This window comes from Marmota monax, unplaced genomic scaffold, assembly GCF_021218885.2.
Source record: "Marmota monax isolate L192 unplaced genomic scaffold, Marmota_monax_Labrador192_F-V1.1 WCK01_AAM20220418_F8-fsc00044, whole genome shotgun sequence".
Lineage (NCBI taxonomy): Eukaryota > Metazoa > Chordata > Mammalia > Rodentia > Sciuridae > Marmota > Marmota monax.
Genome location: NW_026695198.1, coordinates 12,992,594 through 13,017,978, shown reverse-complemented (window position 1 = coordinate 13,017,978; position 25,385 = coordinate 12,992,594). Strand labels below are relative to the sequence as shown.

At 37.7% G+C, this 25,385-nt stretch overlaps 1 protein-coding gene and 1 pseudogene across 1 annotated transcript; both read right to left on the bottom strand.

Annotated features, from left to right (window-relative positions):
• Positions 1-7,539: 7,539 nt before the first annotated feature.
• LOC124082095 (tRNA pseudouridine synthase Pus10-like) lies at positions 7,540-23,176 on the bottom strand (annotated as a pseudogene).
• On the bottom strand, positions 22,199-24,719 carry LOC124082099 (alpha- and gamma-adaptin-binding protein p34). Its single transcript, XM_046428544.2, has one exon. The coding sequence runs from the start codon at positions 24,703-24,705 to the stop codon at positions 23,761-23,763; it is 945 nt and encodes a 314-aa protein (XP_046284500.1). The 5' UTR covers positions 24,706-24,719; the 3' UTR covers positions 22,199-23,760.
• Between the last annotated feature and the right edge of the window lie 666 nt (positions 24,720-25,385).

Genomic DNA, 25,385 nt, shown 5'->3' with positions numbered 1-25,385 from the left:
AAATACTTGGGAATTAACCAAACAAAAGAGGTGAAAGATTTATACAATGAAAACTACAGAACCCTAAAGAGAGAGACAGAAGATCTTAGAAGATGGAAAAAGGTACCCTGTTCATGGATAGGCAGACCCAACATCATCAAAATTGTGATATTACCCAAAGTTCTCTACAGGTTCAATGCAATGCCAATCAAAATCCCAACGGCATTTCTTGTAGAAATAGATAAAGCAATCATGAAATTCATATGGAAAAACAAAAGACCCAGAATAGCAAAAGCAATTCTAAGCAGGAAGTGTGAATCTGGAGGTAGAGCGATACCAGATTTCAAACTGTACTACAGAGCAATATTAACAAAAACAGCATGGTACTCGTACCAAAACAGGCAGGTAGACCATTGGTACAGAACAGAGGACACAGAGACCAATCCACAAAATTACAACTTTCTTATATTTGATAAAGGGGCTAAAAGCATGCAATGGAGAAAGGATAGCATCTTCAACAAATGGTGCTGGGAAAACTGGAAATCCATATGCAACAAAATGAAGCTTAACCCCTTTCTGTCTCCATGCACAAAAGTTAACTCAAAATGGATCAAAGAGCTTGATATCAAATCAGAGACTCTGCGCCTGATAGAAGAAAAAGTTGGCTCCGATCTACATATTGTGGGGTCGGGCTCCAAATTCCTTAATAGCACGCCCATAGCCCAAGAGTTAATAACAAGAATAAACAAATGGGACTTACTTAAACTAAAAAGTTTTTTTCTCAGCAAGAGAAACAATAAGAGAGGTAAATAGGGAGCCTACATCCTGGGAACAAATTTTTACTCCTCACACTTCAGATAGAGCCCTAATATCCAGAATATACAAAGAACTCAAAAAATTAATAAGATAACAAATAACCCAATCAACAAATGGGCCAAGGACCTGAACAGACACTTCTCAGAGGAGGACATACAATCAATCAACAAGTACATGAAAAAATGCTCACCATCTCTAGCAGTCAGAGAAATGCAAATCAAAACCACCCTAAAATACCATCTCACTCCAGTAAGATTGGCAGCCATTATGAAGTCAAACAACAATAAGTGCTGGTGAGGATGTGGGGAAAAGGGTACACTTGTTCATTGCTGGTGGGACTGCAAATTGGTGCGGCCAATATGGAAAGCAGTATGGAGATTCCTGGGAAAGCTGGGAATGGAACCACCATTTGACCCAGCTATTGCCCTTCTCGGACTCTTCCCTGAAGACCTTAAAAGAGCATACTATAGGGATACTGCCACATCAATGATCATAGCAGCACAATTCACAATAGCTAGACTCTGGATTCAACCTAGATGCCCCTCGATAGATGAATGGATAAAAAAAAATGTGGCATTTATACACAATGGAGTATTACGCAGCACTAAAAAACGACAAAATCATGGAATTTGCTTTGAAATGGATGGCATTAGAGCAGATTATGCTAAGTGAAGCTAGCCAATCCTTAAAAAATAAATGCCAAATGTATTCTTTGATATAAGTAGAGCAACTAAGAACAGAGCAGGGAGGAAGAGCATGAGGAAAAGACTAACATTAAACAGAGAGGAGTGGTGGGAGGGAAAGGGAGAGAGAAAGGAAATTGTATGGAAATGGAAGCAGACACTCATTGTTACACAAAATTACATATAAAAGTTTGTGAGGGGAAAGGGGAAAAAACAAACAAGGGAGAGAATTGAATAACAGCAGATGGGGTAGAGAGGGAAGATGGGAGGGGAGGGGAGGGGGGACAGTAGGGGATAGGAAAGGTAGCAGAATACAACAGTCACTAATATGGCATTTTGTAAAAATGTGGATGTGTAACTGATGTGATTCTGCAACTTGTATTTGGGGTAAAAATGGGAGTTCATAACCCACTTGAATCAAATGTATGAAAGATGATATGTCAAGAGCTTTGTAATGTTTTGAACAACCAATAAAAAAAAGAGAAAGAGAAAATTCAAATTACTAATATTTGCAACGAAAAGGGAAATGTCACAATGGACAATACTAAAATACAGACCCTAATCAGAGTCTATTTGGAAAATTTATACTCTAATAAAATAGAAAATCTTGAAGACAGACAAATTCCTAGAGACACATGACCTGTCCAAACTGATTCAGGAGGACAAAAAGTTAAACAGATCAAGACACCATCAAAAGCTTATCAGGAAAAAAAAAAAAGCCCAGGCCCAGATAGATTTTCAGTTCAATGTCTGATAAAACTCAACTAACCCCATCCTCCTCAAATTATTTTGTGAAATAGAAAAGAAGGCTAGTATCACCCTGATACCAAACCAGACAAAGACATATCAAGGAAAAAAAAGAAAACTTCAGACTAATATCCCTGATGAACATAAACACAAAAATTCTTAATAAAATACCGGTAAATTGCAGACAAAAAATATTTTAAAAAGATAGTGCACCTGATGAGGGGTGTTCATCCCAGGTATGCAAGATGGATTCAACATACGGAAATCATCAAACATAATTCATCACATCAGTAAACTTACAAGAATCACATGATTATCTCAATAGAAGCATAAAAGAACATTTGACAACATGAAGCATCCATTCATGTTCAAAATACTAGAAAAACTAGAGATAGTAGGAATATACTTCAATGTTGTGAGAGCTATATATGCTAAACCCAAGGCCAACATCATTCTAAATAGAGGAAAAAATGAAAGAATTCCTTCTAAAAACTGGAAGAAGACAGGGATACTCTTTCACCACTTCTATTCAACATAGGCCCTAAAACTCTATCCAGAGCAATTAGACAGAAGAAAGGAATTAAAGGGATATGAATAGAAAAATAACTCAAACTATCCCTGTTTGCTGATGACATGATTAGAAGATGCAAAAATCTCCATCAAAAAACTTCTAGAAAAATTAAATTCAGTGAAGTGGCAGGATATAAAATAAACACCCATAAATCAAACGCTTTCCTATATATCAGTGATGAATACATTGAAGGAGAAATTAGGAAAACTATCCCATTCACAATAGCCTCAAAAAAACTATCTGGGAATCAACCTAACAAAAGAGGTGAAGGATCTCTACAATGAAAACAAAAGAACACTAAATAAAAAAATTAAAGAAGACCTTGGAAGATGGAATGATCTCTCATGTTCTTGGAGAGGCAGAATTAACATTGTCCAAATGGTGATACTACCAAAAGCAATTCCTATTAAAATCCCAATGATGTCCTTTATAGAAATAGAAAAATCAATCATGAAATTCATTTGGAAAAACAAGAGGCACAGAATAGCCAAAGCAATACTTAACAAGAAAAGTGAAGCAGGAGGCATCTTAATACCAGATCTTAAATTATAATACAGAACCATAGTCACAAAAACAGCATGGTATTGGCACCAAAACAGACGTGGATACCAGTGGTACAAAATAGAAGATACAGAGACAAACCCACATAAATACAGTTATACTAGACAAAGGCATGTCACTAATACATTGGAAAAAAGATAGCCTCTTCGACAAATGGTGCTGGGAAAACTGGAAATCCATATGTCATAATAAAATTAGACCTGTATCTCTCATGTTGCACAAAATTCCACTGTGGGTAGATCAAGGATCTAGGCATTAGATCAGAGATCCTGGACCTACTAGAAGAAAAAGTCGGCCCATATCTCCATCATGTCGACTTAGGGACCAAATTCCTCAACAATACTCCTAAAGCACAGAAGTAAAATCAAGAAACAATAATTGAGATTGTATCATACTAAAAAGCTTCTTTCTAACAAAGGAAACAAGAACATTAAGAAACAGCCTATAGAATGGAAGATAATTTTTGCTACTGCACCTCAGATAGAACATTAATAGAGCATTAATCTCCTAGATGTATAAAGAACACAAAAAACACCAAAGAAACAAATAACCCAATCAATAAATGGGTAAATGAACTGAACAGATACTTCACAGAGTAGTCAACAAATATGTGAAAAAAAAATGTTCAATATCTCTACCAATTAGAGAAATGCAAGTTAAAACTCCACTGATTTTTTGTCTCACTCCAGTCAGAATGGCAGCTGTCACTAATACAAGTAACAATAAATGTTGGTGAGGATGTGGGGATAAAGGAACATCCAGACATTGCTAGTGGCACTGCAAATTGGTGCAACCACTCTGGAAAGCAGAATTCAGAATCCTCAGAAAACTTGGAATAGAACAACCACTTGACCCAGTTATCCCACTCCTCAGCATATATCTAGAAGACTTAAAATCAGCATACTATAGAGACGAAGCCACATCAATGCCTACAGCTGCTTAATTCACAATAGCTATACTATGGAACCAACCTAGGTGCCCTTCAATATATGAATGAATAAAAAAATATTATATATATATATATATATATATATACACACACACACACACACACACACACACACACACAATAGAATATTAATCAGTCATAAAGAGGAATGAAATTATGGCATTTGCTAGTAAATGGATAGAACCGAGACTATCATGCTAAGCAAAATAAGCCAATCCTAAAAAAAAACCAAGGGCCAAATGTTCTCTCTGATATACAATGCTGACTCACAATAGGCTAGGAGGGGAGAGAGAAGGGGACGTTCTCTGGATTGAACAGGGCGGAAATCAGGGGGAAGAGAGAGGAGATGGGAATGGGAAAGATAGTAGAATGAATCAGACAAAACCTCCCTATGTTTATATACGAATACATGACCAGTGTAACTCCACATCATGTACAACCACAAGAATGGGAAGTTATACTCCATATATGCATGATGTCAATATATATTCTACTGTCTTGTATAACTGAAAAAAGTACTAAAATAGTGCATAATAAAAGAAAGATAGAAAAAAATGTTGGAATAAAATTTCTAGGTTAGGGGCAAAATTGGTTGATCTTCTACATGGCAGCAAAACCATGGACTAATAGACTATCGTTTCTATGAGGAAAAAAAATCATTTCCACTTCTACAGGATGGAAATCTCTATGTTCACACGCGACATTCAGCATCTGGGTTTCATTCTAGAGTAAAAAGTGAAGTCAATTATAGGTAAATTCTCCTAGAGAATTAAATAATTCTGGGTGAGCCTGAATTCTTTGGTATGACATTGAAAGGGCATGCAGTAAACATATATCAAAATTCACTTTAAAAACCCTGTAAATGTATACGGTTATTGTGGTCAATGAAAAATAAAAATGCCTGCAGTCATTTTCTTGCTTTAAAAACAAAAGAAATCATGTGGGGACTTTTAGGGGCCACAACTGGATTTAGAGATCATTCTCAGTATTGAAATATTTATGTGTGTGTCTTTCCATCCAGGAACAAGGTATCATTCTCCATTCATTCAGATTTTCTTTTTATTCCCCAGTTTAATGCTTTGCTTCTGCATACTTTTTCCTTTCCAAGTGATTTTATGATCTTACTCATTCATGCATGCATTTGCTAGTTAATGCAGATTTATAGGGATATATGGCTAGACATCCTTGGAGGAGTGTCATGATCCCACAGTATCTGAGCTCCTCCCCAGCACATTTATTACTCGATGGTGTCTTCTCTTACTCTGGGTGAAGGATATGCCACACTGACCTGCTGGGTGTGTTGCTGTGTGCAAGAATTCACAACGCCCCCGTGAGAAATCTCAGAAATGCAGTCTTATCATGGAACTCCCCTACTTGGAATCTTCTAGTGACATCTTATTACCTGAAAGACTATGCCAGAAAAGTTTATAGGGCACACAAGCATTCTGGCTGCTACCCTTTAATCTTTATCTTCAGTTGTGTTCCTAGGAACTAGGGACCTTGCTGAGCCCTGGACCACATCAAGCTCCTTGTTCAACCCTGATGGTGGCATTCTTCCAGCCCTCTCTACCATGACATGCATTGTTCCTTCTCTTTGGAATATTCTTCTGAGATCACCTACCTTATTCCTACTGAAAAACATCTAGAGCCTTTTTCCTCATATTCTAGAAATTTCCCTAACTTCTAGTCTACCCGTCCTATCCTGGTATACCAGTTAATCTCAATACTTGCCTTCATCTGTATATATGTCACTCCCATACTACAATGTGGCTAAGTGTCTAATATAGTGCATAATAGAGGAAAAATTATTGATTGAGATAACATGTTTTGAGTTTACCCTTTTAATAGTACATTACAATTTTCCAAATATTCTCATATATAAAATCAATACAACCAAATTTCTTTCTATGACTTAATACGGACCCTGGGTATAATAATGCCACTAAATATTAGCATCTCAAAACCCTTCCTTTTCAAAGCTACCTTTGTCTTTAAATAATTCTCTTTGATCTGTCTGAGAAACTTCTAGGGGAACCAATGCCATTGAAGACATAAGGTTATTAGTTTGAGGGAAGGGTCTCCTTTAGCAGAGTCCCTTAGCAGAGTGGAGAAAGAAGAGACAGTTTGTGTTGTCAATATGAGAGCATATAATTGTCAATATTTCTTACATATAATTGGAGTTTTCAGAACTTTCTGCTCCATAGACCATGTTACTTCTGTTTAACATGTGGGTTAGCACCCATTACACTACAGGGGCTCAGACCACCAATCTCTTCTGCTTCTTACTAACCCCCAAATAATTTTCATTTTGTAAGCAAATGTTTCATAGACAGTTTGCTCAGCAGAGTTGTTTGGATCACAAGTAACATTGTCCTTTTCTTTATAGAATCGCCATTTTTCTCCAAGACCACACATGCATTCTGGGGATAGGGTTTGGTGGGGAAGGGAGAGGGACACTGGTGTCATGATTGGGGACAGACATCTTCCTATACCTCACTCCTCAGACATGCAGTCTTGCCCACCCAAGTACATAACTCCTTCATTCTTGGTGGTTTTCTCTTAGGGTTCTGTTTTTCCATCTAAGTATCTTGCAGTCTCTTGGACAACACTGCATCTATTTGAATATATTATAGATAAAGCTCAAAGTATTTGTTACAGATATGCTGAGTCCATCTTTTCTAAATACCACTGGACTTTTCTGGATAGTTTACATTCTCTAAACATAATATAGAAGAATAATATGCCATCCAGGGTTTAAGGGACCCATATGGGAGTCCTACCTCCAGACATCAACTTGAATGACGAAACTAAAGTATTCTATGGATTAACTTTTTAGTTTTTGTTTTTCTAGACATAACTTTTTTTCAGATAATTTAAAAATTTAGGACATGATTTTAAAGATGATATGTGTCTTATGGAGGGACAATTTCTTGCTGAAAAGAATTATAACTTAGATTAACAGAACATGTTTCCTATTTCCATAACCCTCTAAATGAAATAATTAAGAGGAAAGATTGTTTCATTATTCATAGTTTTTTGTGGGAGTGAGAGAGAATGAAAATTAAAACTATACAGAGATCCTGAGATGTTATAACAAATTAAAAGAAAAATACCACAGATGGACATCATCCAAATGGTTTCCAAAGTACCATTTTGATGAATAGTCACTTTATAGTTTATGCTGTGTGGATGTTCATCTAATAAAATAAGATAAAAATATCCACAGAAAAACCCTATTGTCTCAAAATTTGGAGCATGTCATCCAGACCAGTTAGCCAGTCAATGTGTATAGAATCCACGTTCATCTCAAGATTGTAAGCAACCACATTTATCAGAGAGCCAATATTCAGCTTTGTTCTCCAATTTTTTTATGTACAAGGTTTTATGTACAAGATGTATGTTCCATCTTGAATCTACATATAGAGGCAAAAACGATGCACATTGATCTAGAATGTCTCCATGGAATAAACAATACGAGTGAATTCTCACAGCCAAGGACCTTTGGTGAAGGACCACCTGCAGAGGTATTTTATGGTCAATCTTTATGTCGTTTATATCATTTAGGAATTCAATATCTTTTATCTCTATTGCTCTATATGTTCATATTAAAGCACCATAGGTCTTGGTCTTTTATTTTTTTTATATTTCCTATTGCCTCCCTTGTGACAAGCTGCAAGTCCCATACCTGGATTTTATTATTCTGTGACTTATTAATTTCTGGATAAAATTCCTTAATTTATTGTGAAGAGAAATGCACTGTTTGAGATTCACTGGCTCAATTGTGAAGGGCCTCCAATTCCCTAATGTTCTCTTATCTATAGCTTCTCTTCCAGAGGATGAAAAATTTACTCTCTGCTTTTAATAATGTCAACAAATGATCTGAAATTAATTTTTTCACTGATGATTCCAGCGTCCTTACCCCATCAATTATACAAGAAGTTTGCAGAAGTTAGCATATTTATTATATATCCCAGCCACAAAAACAGCACCATGAGCATATTCAATTTCAGGAACAAAGCATATAACTCTTGGTAAGTTTGGAGGACAAGGAAACTGCTCACAGAAATCCTCTTCTTTCCTCTTATTCAAAGCTTTCATAACTACATTCCAATGAATACTGATTGCTGAGTTTCGACGGGTTTGAAACAACCTGAGGAATTACACTGAGAAAGAAGAAGCAATCCTCAACTGTTCTTGATGAGCAAAGACCAAACTCATATAAAATGAGCTAATTACATCAATGGGAACATTCCGATCCTCTGAAAACAGAAGGCTAGTTGTCAATTTGTAGGCTATGTTATGTTCAGCTCTGTCATTTCTTCCACCAGCAGCCTCTACATTTCATTTCCTGTTTTACCAGCAACCATACAACATTCTGTCTTAGAGATAGAAAACTGAGTTGGGGGGATTGGCGAAGTGGACTAAAAATACCAAGTTGGTGAATTAAAACCCAGAGGGCTCAACCTTTTGGCACAATATTTTAATGAACTCTCTATTACAGAATTCCTGGCAAATATTGCATAGAATTTAAATTTGAGCTCTTGGAAATAATGCTTCCATCTTTAATAATGCAGAACCTACCCTCTCCATTTTGATTCAGATTATTAATCTCATGTTCTATTTCTTATAATTTGTAAGGTACATGAAAAATTCATACCCTAGAATCTGAAAATACCTCTTGGACAGGTATTTTGTACTGAGAAACAACTGGATCACATGTTTATTTTTCTCAGTAGTAGTATATTTAAAAACTTCTTCCAAGAGGAAGAGGCTAACATTTTCAGATGAACTTTTAAGTTTTAACCCTTACTACAACTGTAACATGTAGATAGATCTCCCATTTTATAAATAACACATGGTGCCAAAATATATGATGTGTTCTAAAATTGACAGTTGGTGAAAGCCAAAGCAAAACTGAAAACCCAGGAATTAGAGCATTATAAGTTAATTATGGAGAGAGGGAAGATGGCGGCGAGGGGAGTGCATTGCCCCGTGTGCCGCGTCACTGTGTGGGAGAATGATGAGTCAGGACGGCTAAAGGCTATCTTGTTAGGAATTTCCAGCAATAGTGGGGTGCTCCGGAACCTGGAGGAAGGATTTCCATCGCACGAGGATCGGCTACGGGGACCCAAACGCGAGAGATTTGTCGCACGGAGAGTCACACTGCTTATTCAGCAAATCGCCCCGCGGCTAGAGTCTGCAGCGCGCACTGGGAAACGAGGAGATAGCGACGCAGGGATACAGCGCTGCAGTTTCTGCCAGCCGTGCAAGCACCGTACTCAGTGCTGAATTCTGGGTTCGAGACGGGGGAAGGAAGCGGTCCAATTTGGTTCTCCACACTGGTCAGACCACAGAGGAGGCCAGCGGCCACCATCTTGGAAAGCTGACGTCACCATCCCTGTTTTCCACTGATCTCAGCTCATTCAGCCATAGAACAGGTAATTTCAGGCTGCCATTCGCCTGCGGCTTGCAGACAAATTACTCAGGCTCGGTGCTAAATAACCCGCGGAAACTACTTCTTGGAGCCTGCTCTTATCAGAGCATACACCGAGCACGGAGCAGCCGAGTTCCGGCTCCCGGAACTGCTCTGGCCCAGGGTTACTAAGGAGCCCGTGGAAACTGCTTCTCGGTCCGGGTCCTGCTGAATACTGTGGAGGTAACTACAAACCGAGCCTTCATGGGCAGTGGCAACAGGACTGAGACGGGGCCTGTGAGAGCCAGTCAGGACTCACCCGTTGCTTTGGTCACCCGGCAAAGGGAACGAAATGCTGCCATTCGCATAGGATACCAACATGGCAGAGATCTGATGTCATCAGAAAGCGGAGGAGGAGAGAACTTCATCAATACCAGCGGCGACAGAAACAGTTGGTCTCCTGGTAGGGGGGGTGAGTCACAGACACCCGAGTCTCTCTTGCTTTGTTGTGGAGCCAGAGGGGAGGAGCTGGGCCGCCGCCCGCGACTGGAGCAGGCCCAGTGGCTCGCTGGCGTGGTGGTCACGTGACCCCAATTGGACAGGGGGCGGAGCGGAGCCGCCACCCGGGCCCGCAAGGTGGGCAGACCTGCAACCGACCTGCAGAACAGGCCCAGTGGTACGCGGGCGTGGTAGGAGGGGCAGGGCAGAGCCGCCGCCCGCGCCTGCAAGGTAAGCAGACCTGCGACAGACTGGCGGATCAGGCCCAGCGGCCTGCCAGCGTGGTACACACGTCACCCCAACTGGAGTAGGGGCAGAGCAGAGCCGCCGCCCGCGCCAGGAACAGGCCCAGCGACCTGCCGGCATGGTAGTCACGACACCCCAATTGGAGTAGGGGCAGAGCAGAGCCGCCACCCGTGCCCAAAAGGTGGGCAGACCTGCAGCCGACCAGCGGGACAGGCCCAGTGGCCTGCCGGTGCGACAGACAAGTCACCCCATTTGGAGTAGGGGCAGAGCAGAGCCGCCGTCCAAGCCCGCAAGGTAGGCAGACCGGCGACCGACCGGTGGAACAGGCCCAGCGACCGGCCGGGGTGGTAGGCAAGTCACCCCAATTGGAGTAGGAGCAGAGCAGAGCCTTTGCACACGCCCGGAACAGGCCCAGGGGTCCGCGGGTGTGGTAGACAAGTCACACCAATTGGAGGGAGGGCAGAGCAGTGCCGCCGCCCGCGCCTGCAGGGTAGGCAGACCTGTAACCGACCAGAGGATCAGGCCCGGTGGCCGGCCGGCGTGGTACACTCGTCACCCCAATTGGAGTAGGGGCAGAGCAGAGCTGCCGCCCGCTCCCGGAACAGGCCCAGTGACCTGCCGGCGTGGTAGTCACGACACCCCAATTGGAGTAAGGGCAGAGCAGAGCCGCTGCCCGCACCTGCAAGGTAGGCAGACGTGTGTCCGACAGGCAGAACAGGCCCAGGGGTCCGTGGGCATGGTAGACACCTCACACCAATTGGAGGAGGGGCAGAGCAGAGCCGCCGCCCGCGCCTGCAAGGTAGGCAGACCGCCGCCCGACCCTGCAAGGGAGACTTTTCAACTATACAAGAGCAATATAAATATATAGGGGGAAAAATTTTCAAAAACACAACAGTTTCACCAAGCAGAAAGAAACGCAAGCAGTATGAAAAGACAAGGAAAGAAAGGACCACAAGCAATGCAGGTCAACTCAACTGGAGGTAACAGCTGCAGCAAATGGAATGTCAGATAAAGAATTCAGGATATACATGCTTCAGATGATCTGGAGTATCAAGGAAGACATTAGACAGCAAAATCAGACAATGAAAGATCACTTCGACAATGAATTACACAAACAAATCCAGGAAGCAAAGGATCAAATATACAGGGAGATAGAGGTTATAAAAAACAAACAAACAGAAATCCTAGAAATGCAGGAAGCAATAAACCAACTTAAAAACTCAATTGAGAATACTACCAGCAGAGTAGAACACTCAGAAGATAGAACATCAGACAATGAAGACAAAGTATTTCAACTGGAAAAGAACATAGACAGCTCAGCAAGACTGTTAAGAAACCATGAGCAGAACATCCAAGAAATATGGGATAACATTAAGAGACCAAACTTAAGAGTCATTGGGATACAGGAAGGTATAGAACTCCAAACCAAAGGAATGAGAAATCTATTCAATGAAATAATAGGAGAAAACTTCCCAGACTTGAAGAATGAGACAGAATCCCAAATCCTCATTGCCTACAGGACGCCGAATGTGCAAAATCATAAGAGATCCACACCTAGACACATTATAATGAAGATGCCCAACATACAGAATAAGGAGAGAATTTTAAAAGCTACAAGAGAAAGGAAGCAGATTACATTTAGGGGTAAGCCAATCAGGATAACAGCTGATCTTTCAACACAGACTCTGAAAGCTAGAAGATCCTGGAATAACATATTTCAAACACTGAATGAAAATGGGTTCCAACCAAGAATTGTGTATCCAGCGAAATTAAGCTTCAGGATGGAAGATGAAATTAAAACCTTCCACGATAAACAAAAGTTAAAAGAATTTGCAGATAGAAAACCATCTCTTCAAAACATCCTTGGCAAAACATTACAGGAAGAGGAAATGGAAAATAAGAATGAAAATCAACAGTGGGAGGTAGGACAGTAAAGGGGGGGATAATAATCAAAGAGGAAAACAAACCATGTTTAGTAACATAAATAAACAAATATGGCTGGAAGAACAACCCATATCTCAATAATAACCCTAAATGTTAATGGCTTAAACTCACCAATTAAGAGACACAGGCTAGTAGAATGGATCACAAAACAAGACCCAACAATTTGCTGCCTACAGGAGACGCATTTGATAGGAAAAGACATACATAGGCTGAAGGTGAAAGGTTGGGAAAAATCATATCACTCATATGGATTTTGGAAACAAGCAGGAGTGTCCATACTCATATCAAATAAAATGGATTTCAAGCCAAAGTTAATCAAAAGGGATAAAGAGGGACACTACATACTGCTCAAGGGAACCATACACCAACAAGACATAACAATCATAAATATTTATGCCCCAAACAATGGTGCAGCTATGTTCGTCAAACAAACTCTTCTCAAGTTCAAGAGTCTAATAGACCACCATACAATAATCATGGGAGACTTCAACACACCTCTCTCACCACTGGACAGATCTTCCAAACAAAAGTTGAATAAGGAAACTATAGAACTCAATAACACAATTAATAACCTAGACTTAATTGACATATATAGAATATACCATCCAACATCAAGCAGTTACACTTTTTTCTCAGCAGCACATGGATCCTTCTCAAAAATAGATCATATATTATGTCACAGGGCAACTCTTAGACAATATAAAGGAGTAGAGATAATACCATGCATCCTATCTGATCATAATGGAATGAAACTGAAAATCAATGATAAAAGAAGGAAGGAAAAATCCTGCATCACATGGAAAATAAACAATATGTAACTGAATGATCAATGGGTTACAGAAGACATAAAGGAGGAAATCAAGAAATTCTTAGAGATAAACGACAATTCAGACACAACATACCAGAATCTATGGGACACATTGAAAGCAGTTCTAAGAGGAAAATTCATTGCTTGGAGTTCATTCCTTAAAAAAAGAAAAAAACAACAAATAAATGATCTCATACTTCATCTCAAAATCCTAGAAAAAGAAGAGCAAAACAACAGCAAAAGAAGTAGAAGGCAAGAAATAATTAAAATCAGAGCTGAAATTAATGAAATCGAAACAAAAGAAACAATTGAAAAAATTGACAAAACTAAAAGTTGGTTCTTTGACAAAATAAACAAAATCAACAGACCCTTAGCCATGCTAGTGAATAGAAAAAGAGAGAGAACTCAAATTACTAGCATACGGGATGAAAAAGGCAATATCACAACAGACACTTCAGAAATACAGAAGATAATCAAAAATTATTTTGAATCCTTATACTCCAATAAATTAGAAGATAGTGAAGGCATAGATAAATTTCTTAAGTCATGTGATCTGCCCAGATTGAGTCAGGAGGATATAGACAACCTAAACAGACCAATATCAATTGAGGAAATAGAAGAAACCATCAAAAGACTACCAACTAAGAAAAGCCCAGGACCGGATGGGTATACAGCAGAGTTTTACAAAACCTTTAAAGAGGAACTAATACCAATACTTTTCAACCTACTTCAGGAAATAGAAAAAGAGGGAGAACTTCCAAATTCATTCTACGAGGCCAACCTCACCCTGATACCTAAACCAGACAAAGACACTTCAAAGAAAGAAAACTACAGACCAATATCTCTAATGAACCTAGATGCAAAAATCCTCAATAAAATTCTGGCAAATCAGATACAAAAACATATCAAAAAAATTGTGCACCATGATCAAGTAGGATTCATCCCTGGGATGCAAGGCTGGTTCAATATACGGAAATCAATAAATGTTATTCACCACATCAATAGACTTAAAGATAAGAACCATATGATCGTCTCGATAGATGCGGAAAAAGCATTCAACAAAGTATAGCATCCCTTTATGTTCAAAACTCTAGAAAAACTAGGGATAACAGGAACATACCTCAATATTGTAAAAGCAATCTATGCTAAGCCTCAGGCTAGCATCATTCTCAATGGAGAAAAATTGAAGGCATTCCCTCTAAAATCTGGAACAAGACAGGGATGCCCTCTCTCACCACTTCTGTTAAACATAGTTCTCGAAACACTGGCCAGAGCAATTAGACAGACAAAAGAAATTAAAGGCATAAAAATAGGAAAAGAAGAACTTAAATTATCACTATTTGCAGATGACATGATTCTGTACCTAGCAGACCCAAAAGGGTCTACAAAGAAACTATTAGAGCTAATAAATGAATTCAGCAAAGTGGCAGGATATAAAATCAACACGCATAAATCAAAGGCATTCCTGTATATCAGTGACAAATCCTCTGAAATGGAAATGAGGACAACCACTCCATTCACAATATCTTCAAAAAAAATAAAATACTTGGGAATCAACCTAACAAAAGAGGTGAAAGATTTATACAATGAAAACTACAAAACCCTAAAGAGAGAAATAGAAGAAGATCTTAGAAGATGGAAAAATATACCCTGTTCTTGGATAGGCAGAACTAACATCATCAAAATGGTGATATTACCAAAAGTTCTCTATAGGTTTAATGCAATGCCAATCAAAATCCCAACAGCATTTCTTGTAGAAATAGATAAAGCAATCATGAAATTCATATGGAAAAATAAAAGACCCAGAATAGCAAAAACAATGCTAAGCAGGAAGTGTGAATCAGGCGGTGTAGCGATACCAGACTTCAATCTATACTACAGAGCATTAGTAACAAAAACAGCATGGTACTGGTACCAAAACAGGTGGGTGGACCAATGGTACAGAATAGAGGACACAGAAACCAATCCACAAAACTACAACTATCTTATATTTGATAAAGGGGATAAAAGCATGCAATGGAGGAAGGATAGCATCTTCAACAAATGGTGCTGGGAAAACTGGAAATCCATATGCAACAAAATGAAACTGAATCCCTTTCTCTCGCCATGCACAAAAGTTAATTCAAAATGGATCAAGGAGCTTGATATCAAATCAGAGACACACCGTCTGATAGAAGAAAAAGTTGGCTACGATCTACATACTGTGGGGTCGGGCTCCAAATTCCTCAATAGGACACCCATAGCACAAAAGTTAATAACTAGAATCAACAAATGGGACTTACTCAAACTAAAAAGTTTTTTCTCAGCAAAAGATACAATAAGAGAGGTAAATAGAGAGCCTACATCCTGGGAACAAATCTTTACTCCTCACACTTCAGATAGAGCCCTAATATCCAGAGTATACAAAGAACTCAAAAAATTAGACAATAAGAGAACAAACAACCCAATCAACAAATGGGCCAAGGACCTGAACAGACACTTCTCAGAGGAGGACATACAATCAATCAACAAGTACATGAAAAAATGCTCACCATCTCTAGCAGTCAGAGAAATGCAAATCAAAACCACCCTAAGATACCATCTCACTCCAGTTAGATTGGCAGCCATTATGAAGTCAAACAACAACAAGTGCTGGCGAGGATGTGGGGAAAGGGGTACACTTGTACATTGCTGGTGGGACTGCAAATTGGTTCAGCCAATTTGGAAAGCAGTATGGAGATTTCTTGGAAAGTTGGGAATGGAGCCACCATTTGACCCAGCTATTCCCCTTCTCAGTCTATTCCCTAAAGACCTAAAAAAAGCATGCTACAGGGACACTGCTACATCGATGTTCATAGCAGCACAATTCACAATAGCTAGACTGTGGAACCAACCTAGATGCCCTTCAATAGACGAATGGATAAAAAAAATGTGGCATTTATACACAATGGAGTATTACTCTGCATTAAAAAATGACAAAATCATAGAATTTACAGGGAAATGGATGGCATTAGAGCAGATTATGCTAAGTGAAGCTAGCCAATCCCTAAAAAACAAATGCAAAATGTCTTCTTTGATATAAGGAGAGTAACTAAGAACAGAGTAGGGTCGAAGAGCATGAGAAGAAGATTAACATTAAACAGGGATGAGAGGTGGGAGGGAAAGTGAGAGAGAAGGGAAATTGCATGGAAATGGAAGGAGACTCTCAGGGTTATACAAAAGTACCTATAGAGGAAGTGAGGGGAAAGGGAAAAATAATACAAGGGGGAGAAATGAATGACAGTAGAGGGGGTAGAGAGAGAAGAGGGGAGGGGAGGGGAGGGGGGATAGTAGAGGATAGGAAAGGCAGCAGAACACAACAGACACTAGTATGGCAATATATAAATCAATGGATGTGTAACTGATGTGATTCTGCAATCTGTATATGGGGTAAAAATGGGAGTTCATAACCCACTTGAATCAAAGTGTGAACTATGTAATGTTTTGAACAACCAACAATAAAAAAAAAAGTTAATTATGAGGGTTTTGAAATCAGCATGACAAGTCTTCAAGTCCCAAATATGATACTTATTAACCAGTTAGAATTCAGCCAGTACTTGTTTCCCTATCCTACAATTGGTAGACTTCTATTCTATGGTAGTTATTTACAAAATATGTATATGAAGAACAGAACCCAAAGCTTGTCAAAAAATATGTCTATAACAAATATCAACTGTTCATATTATTCATATTTTAAAATTCATCCTTATATTTTACAACTCCATTTTCTTAAATTTAATGAGCCAATGAATACTTATTACTTAAATATAATTTTTAATGAAATCCTATTGAATACCATCAGCATAATTTTGAGTTCTAAAGATGGGGTGGCAAATCACATTTCGTATTGTCAAGTTGTTTACCAGCTATGTCAGTCAGCTTTTATCACTGTGACAAAATACCCGAGAAAAACAACTTGTAAGTAGGAAAAGTTTAGGTGGGCTCATGGTTATAGTTTCCGACCCAAAGCAATTGGCCTACTGCTTTGGGTCTACTGCTTTGAGGTAGTTCATCATGGTGGGGATGCATGATAGAGGAAGCTGCTCAGCTCAAGGCAGCCAGAAACAAAAAGAAATGGGAGGGGGCTGAGGACACCATATATCTTGCAAGGGCATGCACCCATTTACCTAGCCACTTTTCACTAAATTCTGCATCATGAAAGTTCCACCACCTCCCAAGAGCATCATAGACTGGCAACCAAGTCTTTAACACATGGGCCTTTGGGAGACATTTATCTAAGCCATAGCACCACCTGAGGAGTTTTTTGGTCAGATTGGGTTATTCAATAATTGTTATTAAGTTTCTGTGTGAGAACACACTCTGGTATGTATTATTGCCTTCAAGAAATGTTCCTTCTGGGGTTATACTTGAATTTACAAAATATTTTCCCCAAAAATCATGGAAAAATTTTGGAAAGGGTGTGGACTTTGTAATCCATATAATATAATCTGATATCAAAAAGGATGAAAATTTAAATAAATAGATGAAAATTGTTCCATGTATAAATGCCTGTAAGTACAAACAATAAAGGTATATTAATTCATTCAAATGAGAATTTAGTGAGTCTACATGGCACAAAACACCTGTCAGTTCTAATTTGATGAAAAATTAATTCACAGAAAGAATATTATCATACTCTTCACTTATCCCCTTGAAGCTACTGAGTTTCATGATTCAGAAAATAATGATTATACTTCAAGCCAATTTTCTGGATTTTCCTTCCCCCAAAATATGAACTTAGATTGAGGTATCATGCTTTTAAATTAGGTTTCAAATTTTTGCTGATAACTTATCTTGTCTCAGAATATGCTAATGATCTTCATATAACCTCATTGCTTTTTTTAATATAAAACATGGTACAATTATGATAGGCTCAATCTCATCAAATGAGATATTATTTATACCATAGTTATTTAATGTAGAAACTTGATAAGTTTTAGTTCCATTTGTCTATTTTTGCAACATTATTCTCTTTGGTGAGAATTTAGGTCTAAAATTCAAATTCATTTGTATCTCAAACCTATTTTCAAATATGATCTATTGTCATATCCAGAAAGCATTTATGGGACAAACTTTGTTGTCTATATTCTTTGGAGATTACACATCAAATAATCTGTCTTCACAGTCTGGCTCCAAAACACCGTGGTCTCAGTTACTTTATAAATACAATATTAAATTGATAAAACTAAAAGTAAAAGTAACCCCCCCGCCCCCCCAAAAACCATGCTGTGAATATAGAGAAACAATTGGCAGTTTAAAATGTCTTAAAATAGAATTGTATTTAAATATGAAATGAGTATCATTAAAATATTTTATTAATCAAAAGGAAAGTAAAAAAGTCATTTTAACCTCTTCCTATAGTAAACACTTCACATATGTTATGACTGAGTTTTCATTACTGTCCTATGAGATACAGAGAAGCAATATATTTTACAAGTCAAGGATTGCCATTCACATCTTAGACCATATTTGGACATCTATAGAATCATCTAATGTTTGATCTGTTTGCCATATAGAGCATCATCAAGTTTGTGTGGAAGAGATTATTCCTAGGATATTTGAATGACATTTTAGCCTATCAAATCCAATTTTACTACATTTTATAAAATAAGAAACTCTTTTAGGTGAGAAGATATACAATAATAATACAATTACAAAGATGGAATTTTTGTTTTTAATTTCCCAAGCCAAATAACATATTGTTAGTAAACATTGTATATGATTATAGTAAAAGTTTCAAGATCTTTGCACACCAAAATTCTGATCCCTCCAGGAAAACTAAGCATTTCTCTTATCCCTTCTCTGGTTAAGATGTAGAAATTACCAATAAAGTCATTACTCACACTTAACAATGAGAAATCATAGAATGAACCCAAAACTGAAAATTTTCTTTGTAAGCTACTAAAATGCTTGGCGACAAGTAATGAATTATGCTCTAAGAATAATGAATCCTTCCTAAGCAAGCAGAAACCATGGCTCACTCTCATCTCTAGAGGTATTAGCATAGCCTAGGACACCAAGGAGAGCCATGGGACTGGTAAAAACTGAAACCTTTGCTGTAAAAAGGAGATTACTAAAATTCTTCAAGTCCAAGCATGAGTTGGCAAGTTAGTTGGACATCTGAGGAAGCATAAAAAGTTAAAGACTCCCTGTCATTGGTAAGTTGTCCCCCTGAGACTTTTTCTGACTAAGCAGCGTCATGGAAAGAGAATGAAGCTAAGAAGCAGAGAAAAAACACAAAATCTTTCAGTGCTTAGACCCAAAACCTTCCTGAATAGAAGAACTAATTCCAGCCTCCAAATACTTAAAATTAGAAGTGAACTGAACAAAAGTAAAGGCTCTGCTCTGAAAACTCAATTTGGCATTAAATTAAAGGAAACTTTCCCCATCCTGTTAAAAGAAAGGGCAATGTTTTTCTGAGATAAAAAATAGCATCCATTTCAGTTTTCTACTGTTTTATAGACAATGTCTAGTACATAATAAAAAATGCAAAGCAAGAAAATACAACCCATAACCAATGAAAAGTAGCCAATAAAAGCATATTCATTATCACCTACATGTTCAAATTACCAGATATGAATTTTTGCATAATTATTATGAATATGAAAATAGTTTAGAAAAAATGCTTTTTAAGAGGAGAATTTCAATAGGAAAAAAATGATACTCTAAAAAAATTAATTTAGGATTAAAAGATATACATGACTTAAGCCCAATGGATGACATTAAGATTCTGTACATAGAATCTCAAAAAAGAAAAATGGGAAAGAATGTGGCACTATTTGAAGACATAAAGGCCAAGATTTGCCAAAACTGAGGCTGTGTATCAACTCATAGATCCAAGAATATCAGCAAACCCTTAAAGTTTGAACACAAAGACAACTGTGTGCAGTCATCTCAAACTCAGACTACCAAGAGTCAAAGATAAAGGAGAAGAATTTTAAACATGCATTACACTTAGGAAAACAAAATTAATAACGATGACTGGATTCTTACAAAAAAGAGAATGAGAACTAAAGATAGTGGAAAGCATCTTTAGCAAGCTAAAAAAAAATCTGTCAACCTAGAACTCTATACCCAATAAAGAAATATTCCACAAAAGAAAGAGTAAAGACATCTCAGACAAAATGAAAACTGAGAGAATCGGTCACTAACAGATTAAAAGAACCCAGGAAAAACAAACAGAAAACAAATAGCAAGATGATAGACTTAAATCTAACCATAGCAATAATTGCATTAAATGTAAATGAATCAATATTTTTTGAAAGATATGATTTAAAAATAAGACAACAATTGTATGATAGTTTTAAAAACAAACTTGACATACTAAGCCTTATACTGGTATTCATTAGAGAATAAAAAAAGTTTAAAATCTGCAAAATCTAATTATAAAAAGCCAAGAGTGTGGCTATATTAATGAGTCAAAGTCAATTTTAAGAAAAGAGAAATTATAGAGAAAAGGTGAGTTATTTCTTAATAATAAAAGTTAATTCATCAGGAAAACAAAAAAGTAATAAATATGAACCTAGCCAGAAAATAACTTCAAGATATATAAAGCAAAAATTTAAAAGCTAAATGAAAAAATAGAAAAATATGTAATCATAAAGATTTTAACATACTTCTAATTGATAAGGAAAAAATACAAATTAATCAATAAGACACAGAATATTAAACACTATTAATCAACTAAACATTTCCATTAAACTTTACCCAACAAATAAAAATCCATGTTTACAAAATGGACATGAAGTGTTTGCTAAAATATACCATATAGTAGGCCATTAAACTAGTCTCCATAAATTTAAAAAAAAAAAAACTAAAATCTTACAGAATCTTTATGGCCACAATGGCCTCAAGCTAGGAATTAAAACAAGAGGAAGTGAAATGTATTCTAATATTGAAAACAGAGCAACATTCCTCTAAATAATGCATGTATCAATAAGGAAATAATTAGGCAAAATAGAAATGATTTTAACTGAATAATAATTAGGACACAATATGTTAAAATGGATATAATACAGCAAAGTAGCAATTAGTGGGAAATATATAAATATATAAAGTTTTATGCTAGATAATGAGAAAGGTTTAAAATCAATAACTGAAGCTTATCATTCAGGAAGCTAGAAAAAGAGCAAATGAAGTACAAAATAGAAGTAAGGAAATAATGAAAAGAAGTGTACAAAGCAATGATATAGAAAATATGAAGAATAAAGAAATTCCAAAGCCAAAATATTGATCTTTATAGATAAAAATGCAAAACGTATCAATCTAATGAGAGGAACAAGGAAGAGAGAGATAATTTAAAAAAGAATCACCAGTATAAGGAATGAAAAAAAAATTACAAGAGACATTATAGGTATTAAAATGAGAGTAAAATAATATTTAAATAACTTTGTCAATATCTTTGACAATGTAAATGAATTTCTTTTTTTTTTTTCTTGGGGAAAAGAAAAGTTTATTCTTGTCTCTACCTAGTTCCAACACTCTTGGATCTTCAAACTTTGTGATCATATTCACCAAACATGAACCAAACCTTCCAAATAAAATTAAGGGTGTATATGTGCTAAACACTGTTACACACAAATAGAAAAATATTTAGGGGTAAAAAAGCCCAATATCTCCTCCGAAATCCTGGCTGGAAGTCTATAACTTGTGGTGGTATGCAAAGACGTCATTTTAGCTAGACTGTAGTTGTGTCTGCACTGTTAGCTCATGATCACTCTTTGGAACATGAGCCATTAGTAGATACCACTAGATACCTTTATCCCATGTGTTCTCTATAAGGGGCCAATATCCCAGAGAGCTGAGGTCTTAAAAGCATGAGTAGACATTATACACAGGCACAGTGGGTTCCAAAATAATGAGCTTGATGAACTCTTAAGACTCTTCACCATGTCTAACTCAATGAAGAATGGAAGGCTTTCCCCACTCATACCACCTACTGAAAAACAAGTCATAATAACATACATTAGCATTTTATAAATAGATTATTTTAATTACCTGGCTTTGTTTAATCCACAAAATCAAGTTCACAGTTTTTTCTAGTCTGTTTTCCCCTCACCAATGTGTCTTAACATTTTCTAAAATCTTCCATGTTTTAAGAAAACATATTCCACATTTTTGGCAACCCCAAAGCCAACTTCCTTTCATCCTTAATGGCTAATGCAATCAATTCAAAGAAACATCACCTTGAAGAAGCACAGTCACCTCAAGGAAATATCAGTCCCACTGATGGGATGGTGGTGAACCACGGACTCAAAAGACTTTCAGAACAGTTAAAAAAAAGAAAAGAAAAAACAAAACAAAAAAGCTACTAAGATAGCCTTCATTGTTCCCTGGATCCTCTTATTGAACTCTCCAGTTACTGCAAGGTTTCCCCCATGGTCGCTCTAGCCTGGCCCCTGTAGCATTCCATTCTTTGTGCTAGCTCTTTGGGGTTCTACAATGCTTATAAGGATTTTTTTTTAATAAGGATTTTTATTTGCTATATTTTCCACTTTCTCTTTCAAACTTTCCTTTCAGTGATCAGTCATGTTTGAATGAGTCAGGATAAAGAACAGGGCTTTTTCTCAGGGCTGTAACCCTGAAAAGGCCCAGAGGAGCCATTAAGCTGGAGAGTGAAACAAGGTGCTCAGGAACGCAAGACCTAATATTTCACATCCTCACCCACCGTCTGGTGTTGCTACTTTGGTAGTGATGTCTTTTAAACAGGAAGAAGGGGATGCTTCCTTGTTTTGAAGGTTTAAAGTGTGAAGGCACAGCCCTGGCATCTCAAGTAGCAGGGAGAAGAGTAAGACAGAAGTATCTTCATAATGCCAACACAACAATCTCATCATGAGAATAGTTTCCATAGCCCACACATGAATTCCACAAGAGTCTCTTTCTTACCTCCCCACTCCATACAAAAACTTGGTGGCGGGTCTGTTTTATCTTCATGAGACCTCATTCCTTATAGTCTCTAAACTGTTTTTTTAAATTCATTGTAGTGTGAGCTCAGACACTGTGCCTCAAATGAGATGCCCAGAGCACCTTTTTAATTAGAGACACACCTGTGGGCCACTGACTTTGCCCACACCCCCCTTCCATAGCACAAATCCAACCTGGAGATGCTACTTTCCTCCTCCCAAAAGCTTCATAGCTCAGATCTGTAAACTCCTAGAGTGGGGAAAATGGCATATGCCCCTGATCTCTGGCAATGAAGAGTAAATGCTGGGGATGCTACAGAAAAGCCTGGCTTGGAAAGGCTGAGCGGTTTTCTTCTTAAACTTGACAAATCACAGATATTCCTAGAACAAAAAAGTATATCTGAAGATTCTCACTAATTATTGTTATTGTACTCCTCTTTCCCACATACTGAAGAAGAAAAGAATTCTCCTGAACTTCCTATTAGATACTAAAATCAAAGGGACTAAAAACAAGTCAGGTGGCCAACACGAGAATGGGAATTGTAGCAAAATATTACTGGGTTGAACAGGAAGTATCCCAGGTAGAAAGCTAGCATCTTTGTGAGTCAAACCTAGTAGGGATAATTTAGTGTTCTTCATCAGAAGATAGGCCTTCAATTTCATCTCTGTCTCCCCCAATTGCCATCCAGAAAGCTTTGGCCACCTTTTCTGCATGCAATTTTCTTTGCTCGTGAGGAAGCGTCGCAGCCTTGTCTTTCATTTCCTTTAACTTTGAAAATAATCTTTCAAAATTCTCCAAATCTCCTCCTCCAGTAGTAAGACTGGCTAATTCTTGAATATCCAGATCTAACATGGGATCCACACTGCTATCCAGCCAGGAATCTGCTGTGTTAGATGCACCATCCCGATGACCTGGGAAGGACTCTGTCCTATCTGCTGCTGGCAAATGGGACTGCTCTGAGTGACAGGTCTCTGCTGATCCAATGCTATGGTTTGTTGCAGCCAATGAGTTGAGAAGGCTAAAACCTTGGTTTCTATCATTCTTCATCACCACATTGGACCAGACATTGGCATTCAAAGCTTGGACAATTCGCTTTACTCCTGTAGATTCAGGGAAGTCATCATCCTCCTCAGGCAGTTCCTCTGGACTAAGCTCAACCAATTCAAAGCCATGTTTGATGCACCATTCTTTAGCTTTTTGTCTGTTTACTCCATCTTCAGACACTCTGTCGCAGACCAAGATCATCACCTCAGGTAACCATGCCTCTGCCAGCGGAAGCCATGAGGAGACACTGTCAAGACCTGACTTTTGTGTGCTGTCAAAATAAACCACAAATGCCTGCACAGACTCCGCAATTTCGGCAGTGACAAGAAATTTATTTGGCACCACACATAGATTGATATCTGCAATGTAGTATTTATTATCAATGGTCCAGGGATAAAACCTCACAGTATCATTGGAAGTCGCTTCTACAAGATCTTCTGTTCCAAGGATATGTTGGACCAGCCGGTCTCCCGTGAAGGTGGAAGAGCAGCTGGTAACTAGCGCACAAGGGACGCCCGCAGCCATAGCTGCGCTAGCAAGCCGGTCGTAAATGAATTTCTTATAAACCACAACTTTCCAAAACTGACAGTAGAAAGAAAGCCTGATTAGTTCTGTATCTATTTTAAGACTCAAACCCATTATTTGAAACTTTCTACCAAGAAAACTCCAGGCCCAGGAGACAGAAATGGCACTAAATTCTCAAAAGGTGAAAAGGAGAGAATAATTCAAAAATTCTACTCTGAAAATCTAATCAAAGCAAACCACTTCTCACTCCTAGACCCTCAGCTTAAAAATCATCTATGCATTCTTCTTTTTACTATTTTGCTCTTGTAGAATTATAAAAGTGTAACTTTGTTCATTAAAAAAGACTTTTATTTAATTCACTTAACATTTTCTTTCTGATAAATAAATATTTAGAACATGGGAAAACAATTATCACTTACTGTATACCAATACTGTATTAAGCATTTTACATATATTATTTCATTCTATCCTCATAAACTGGTTTGGACACTATTTTCTTGATTTTACAAATGAAGGAGCTAAGATTCAAGAGTTCATTCATTAACTCTCCCAAAGTCCCCCAAACCTCAAATCCTATCTGATTCCAAAGCCTGTGTCACTAACCATCTGTGATTAACGGACCTTTCTCAGCCAGCCTGTCAAGAAGACTTGCCATGTAAGTTCTGTATTTGGTAGTGTTT

What these genes read in the sequence shown, in the direction of transcription:
- LOC124082099 (XM_046428544.2), bottom strand. Translation starts at nt 24,705, where the DNA reads ATGGCTGCGGGCGTCCCTTGTGCGCTAGTTACCAGCTGCTCTTCCACC.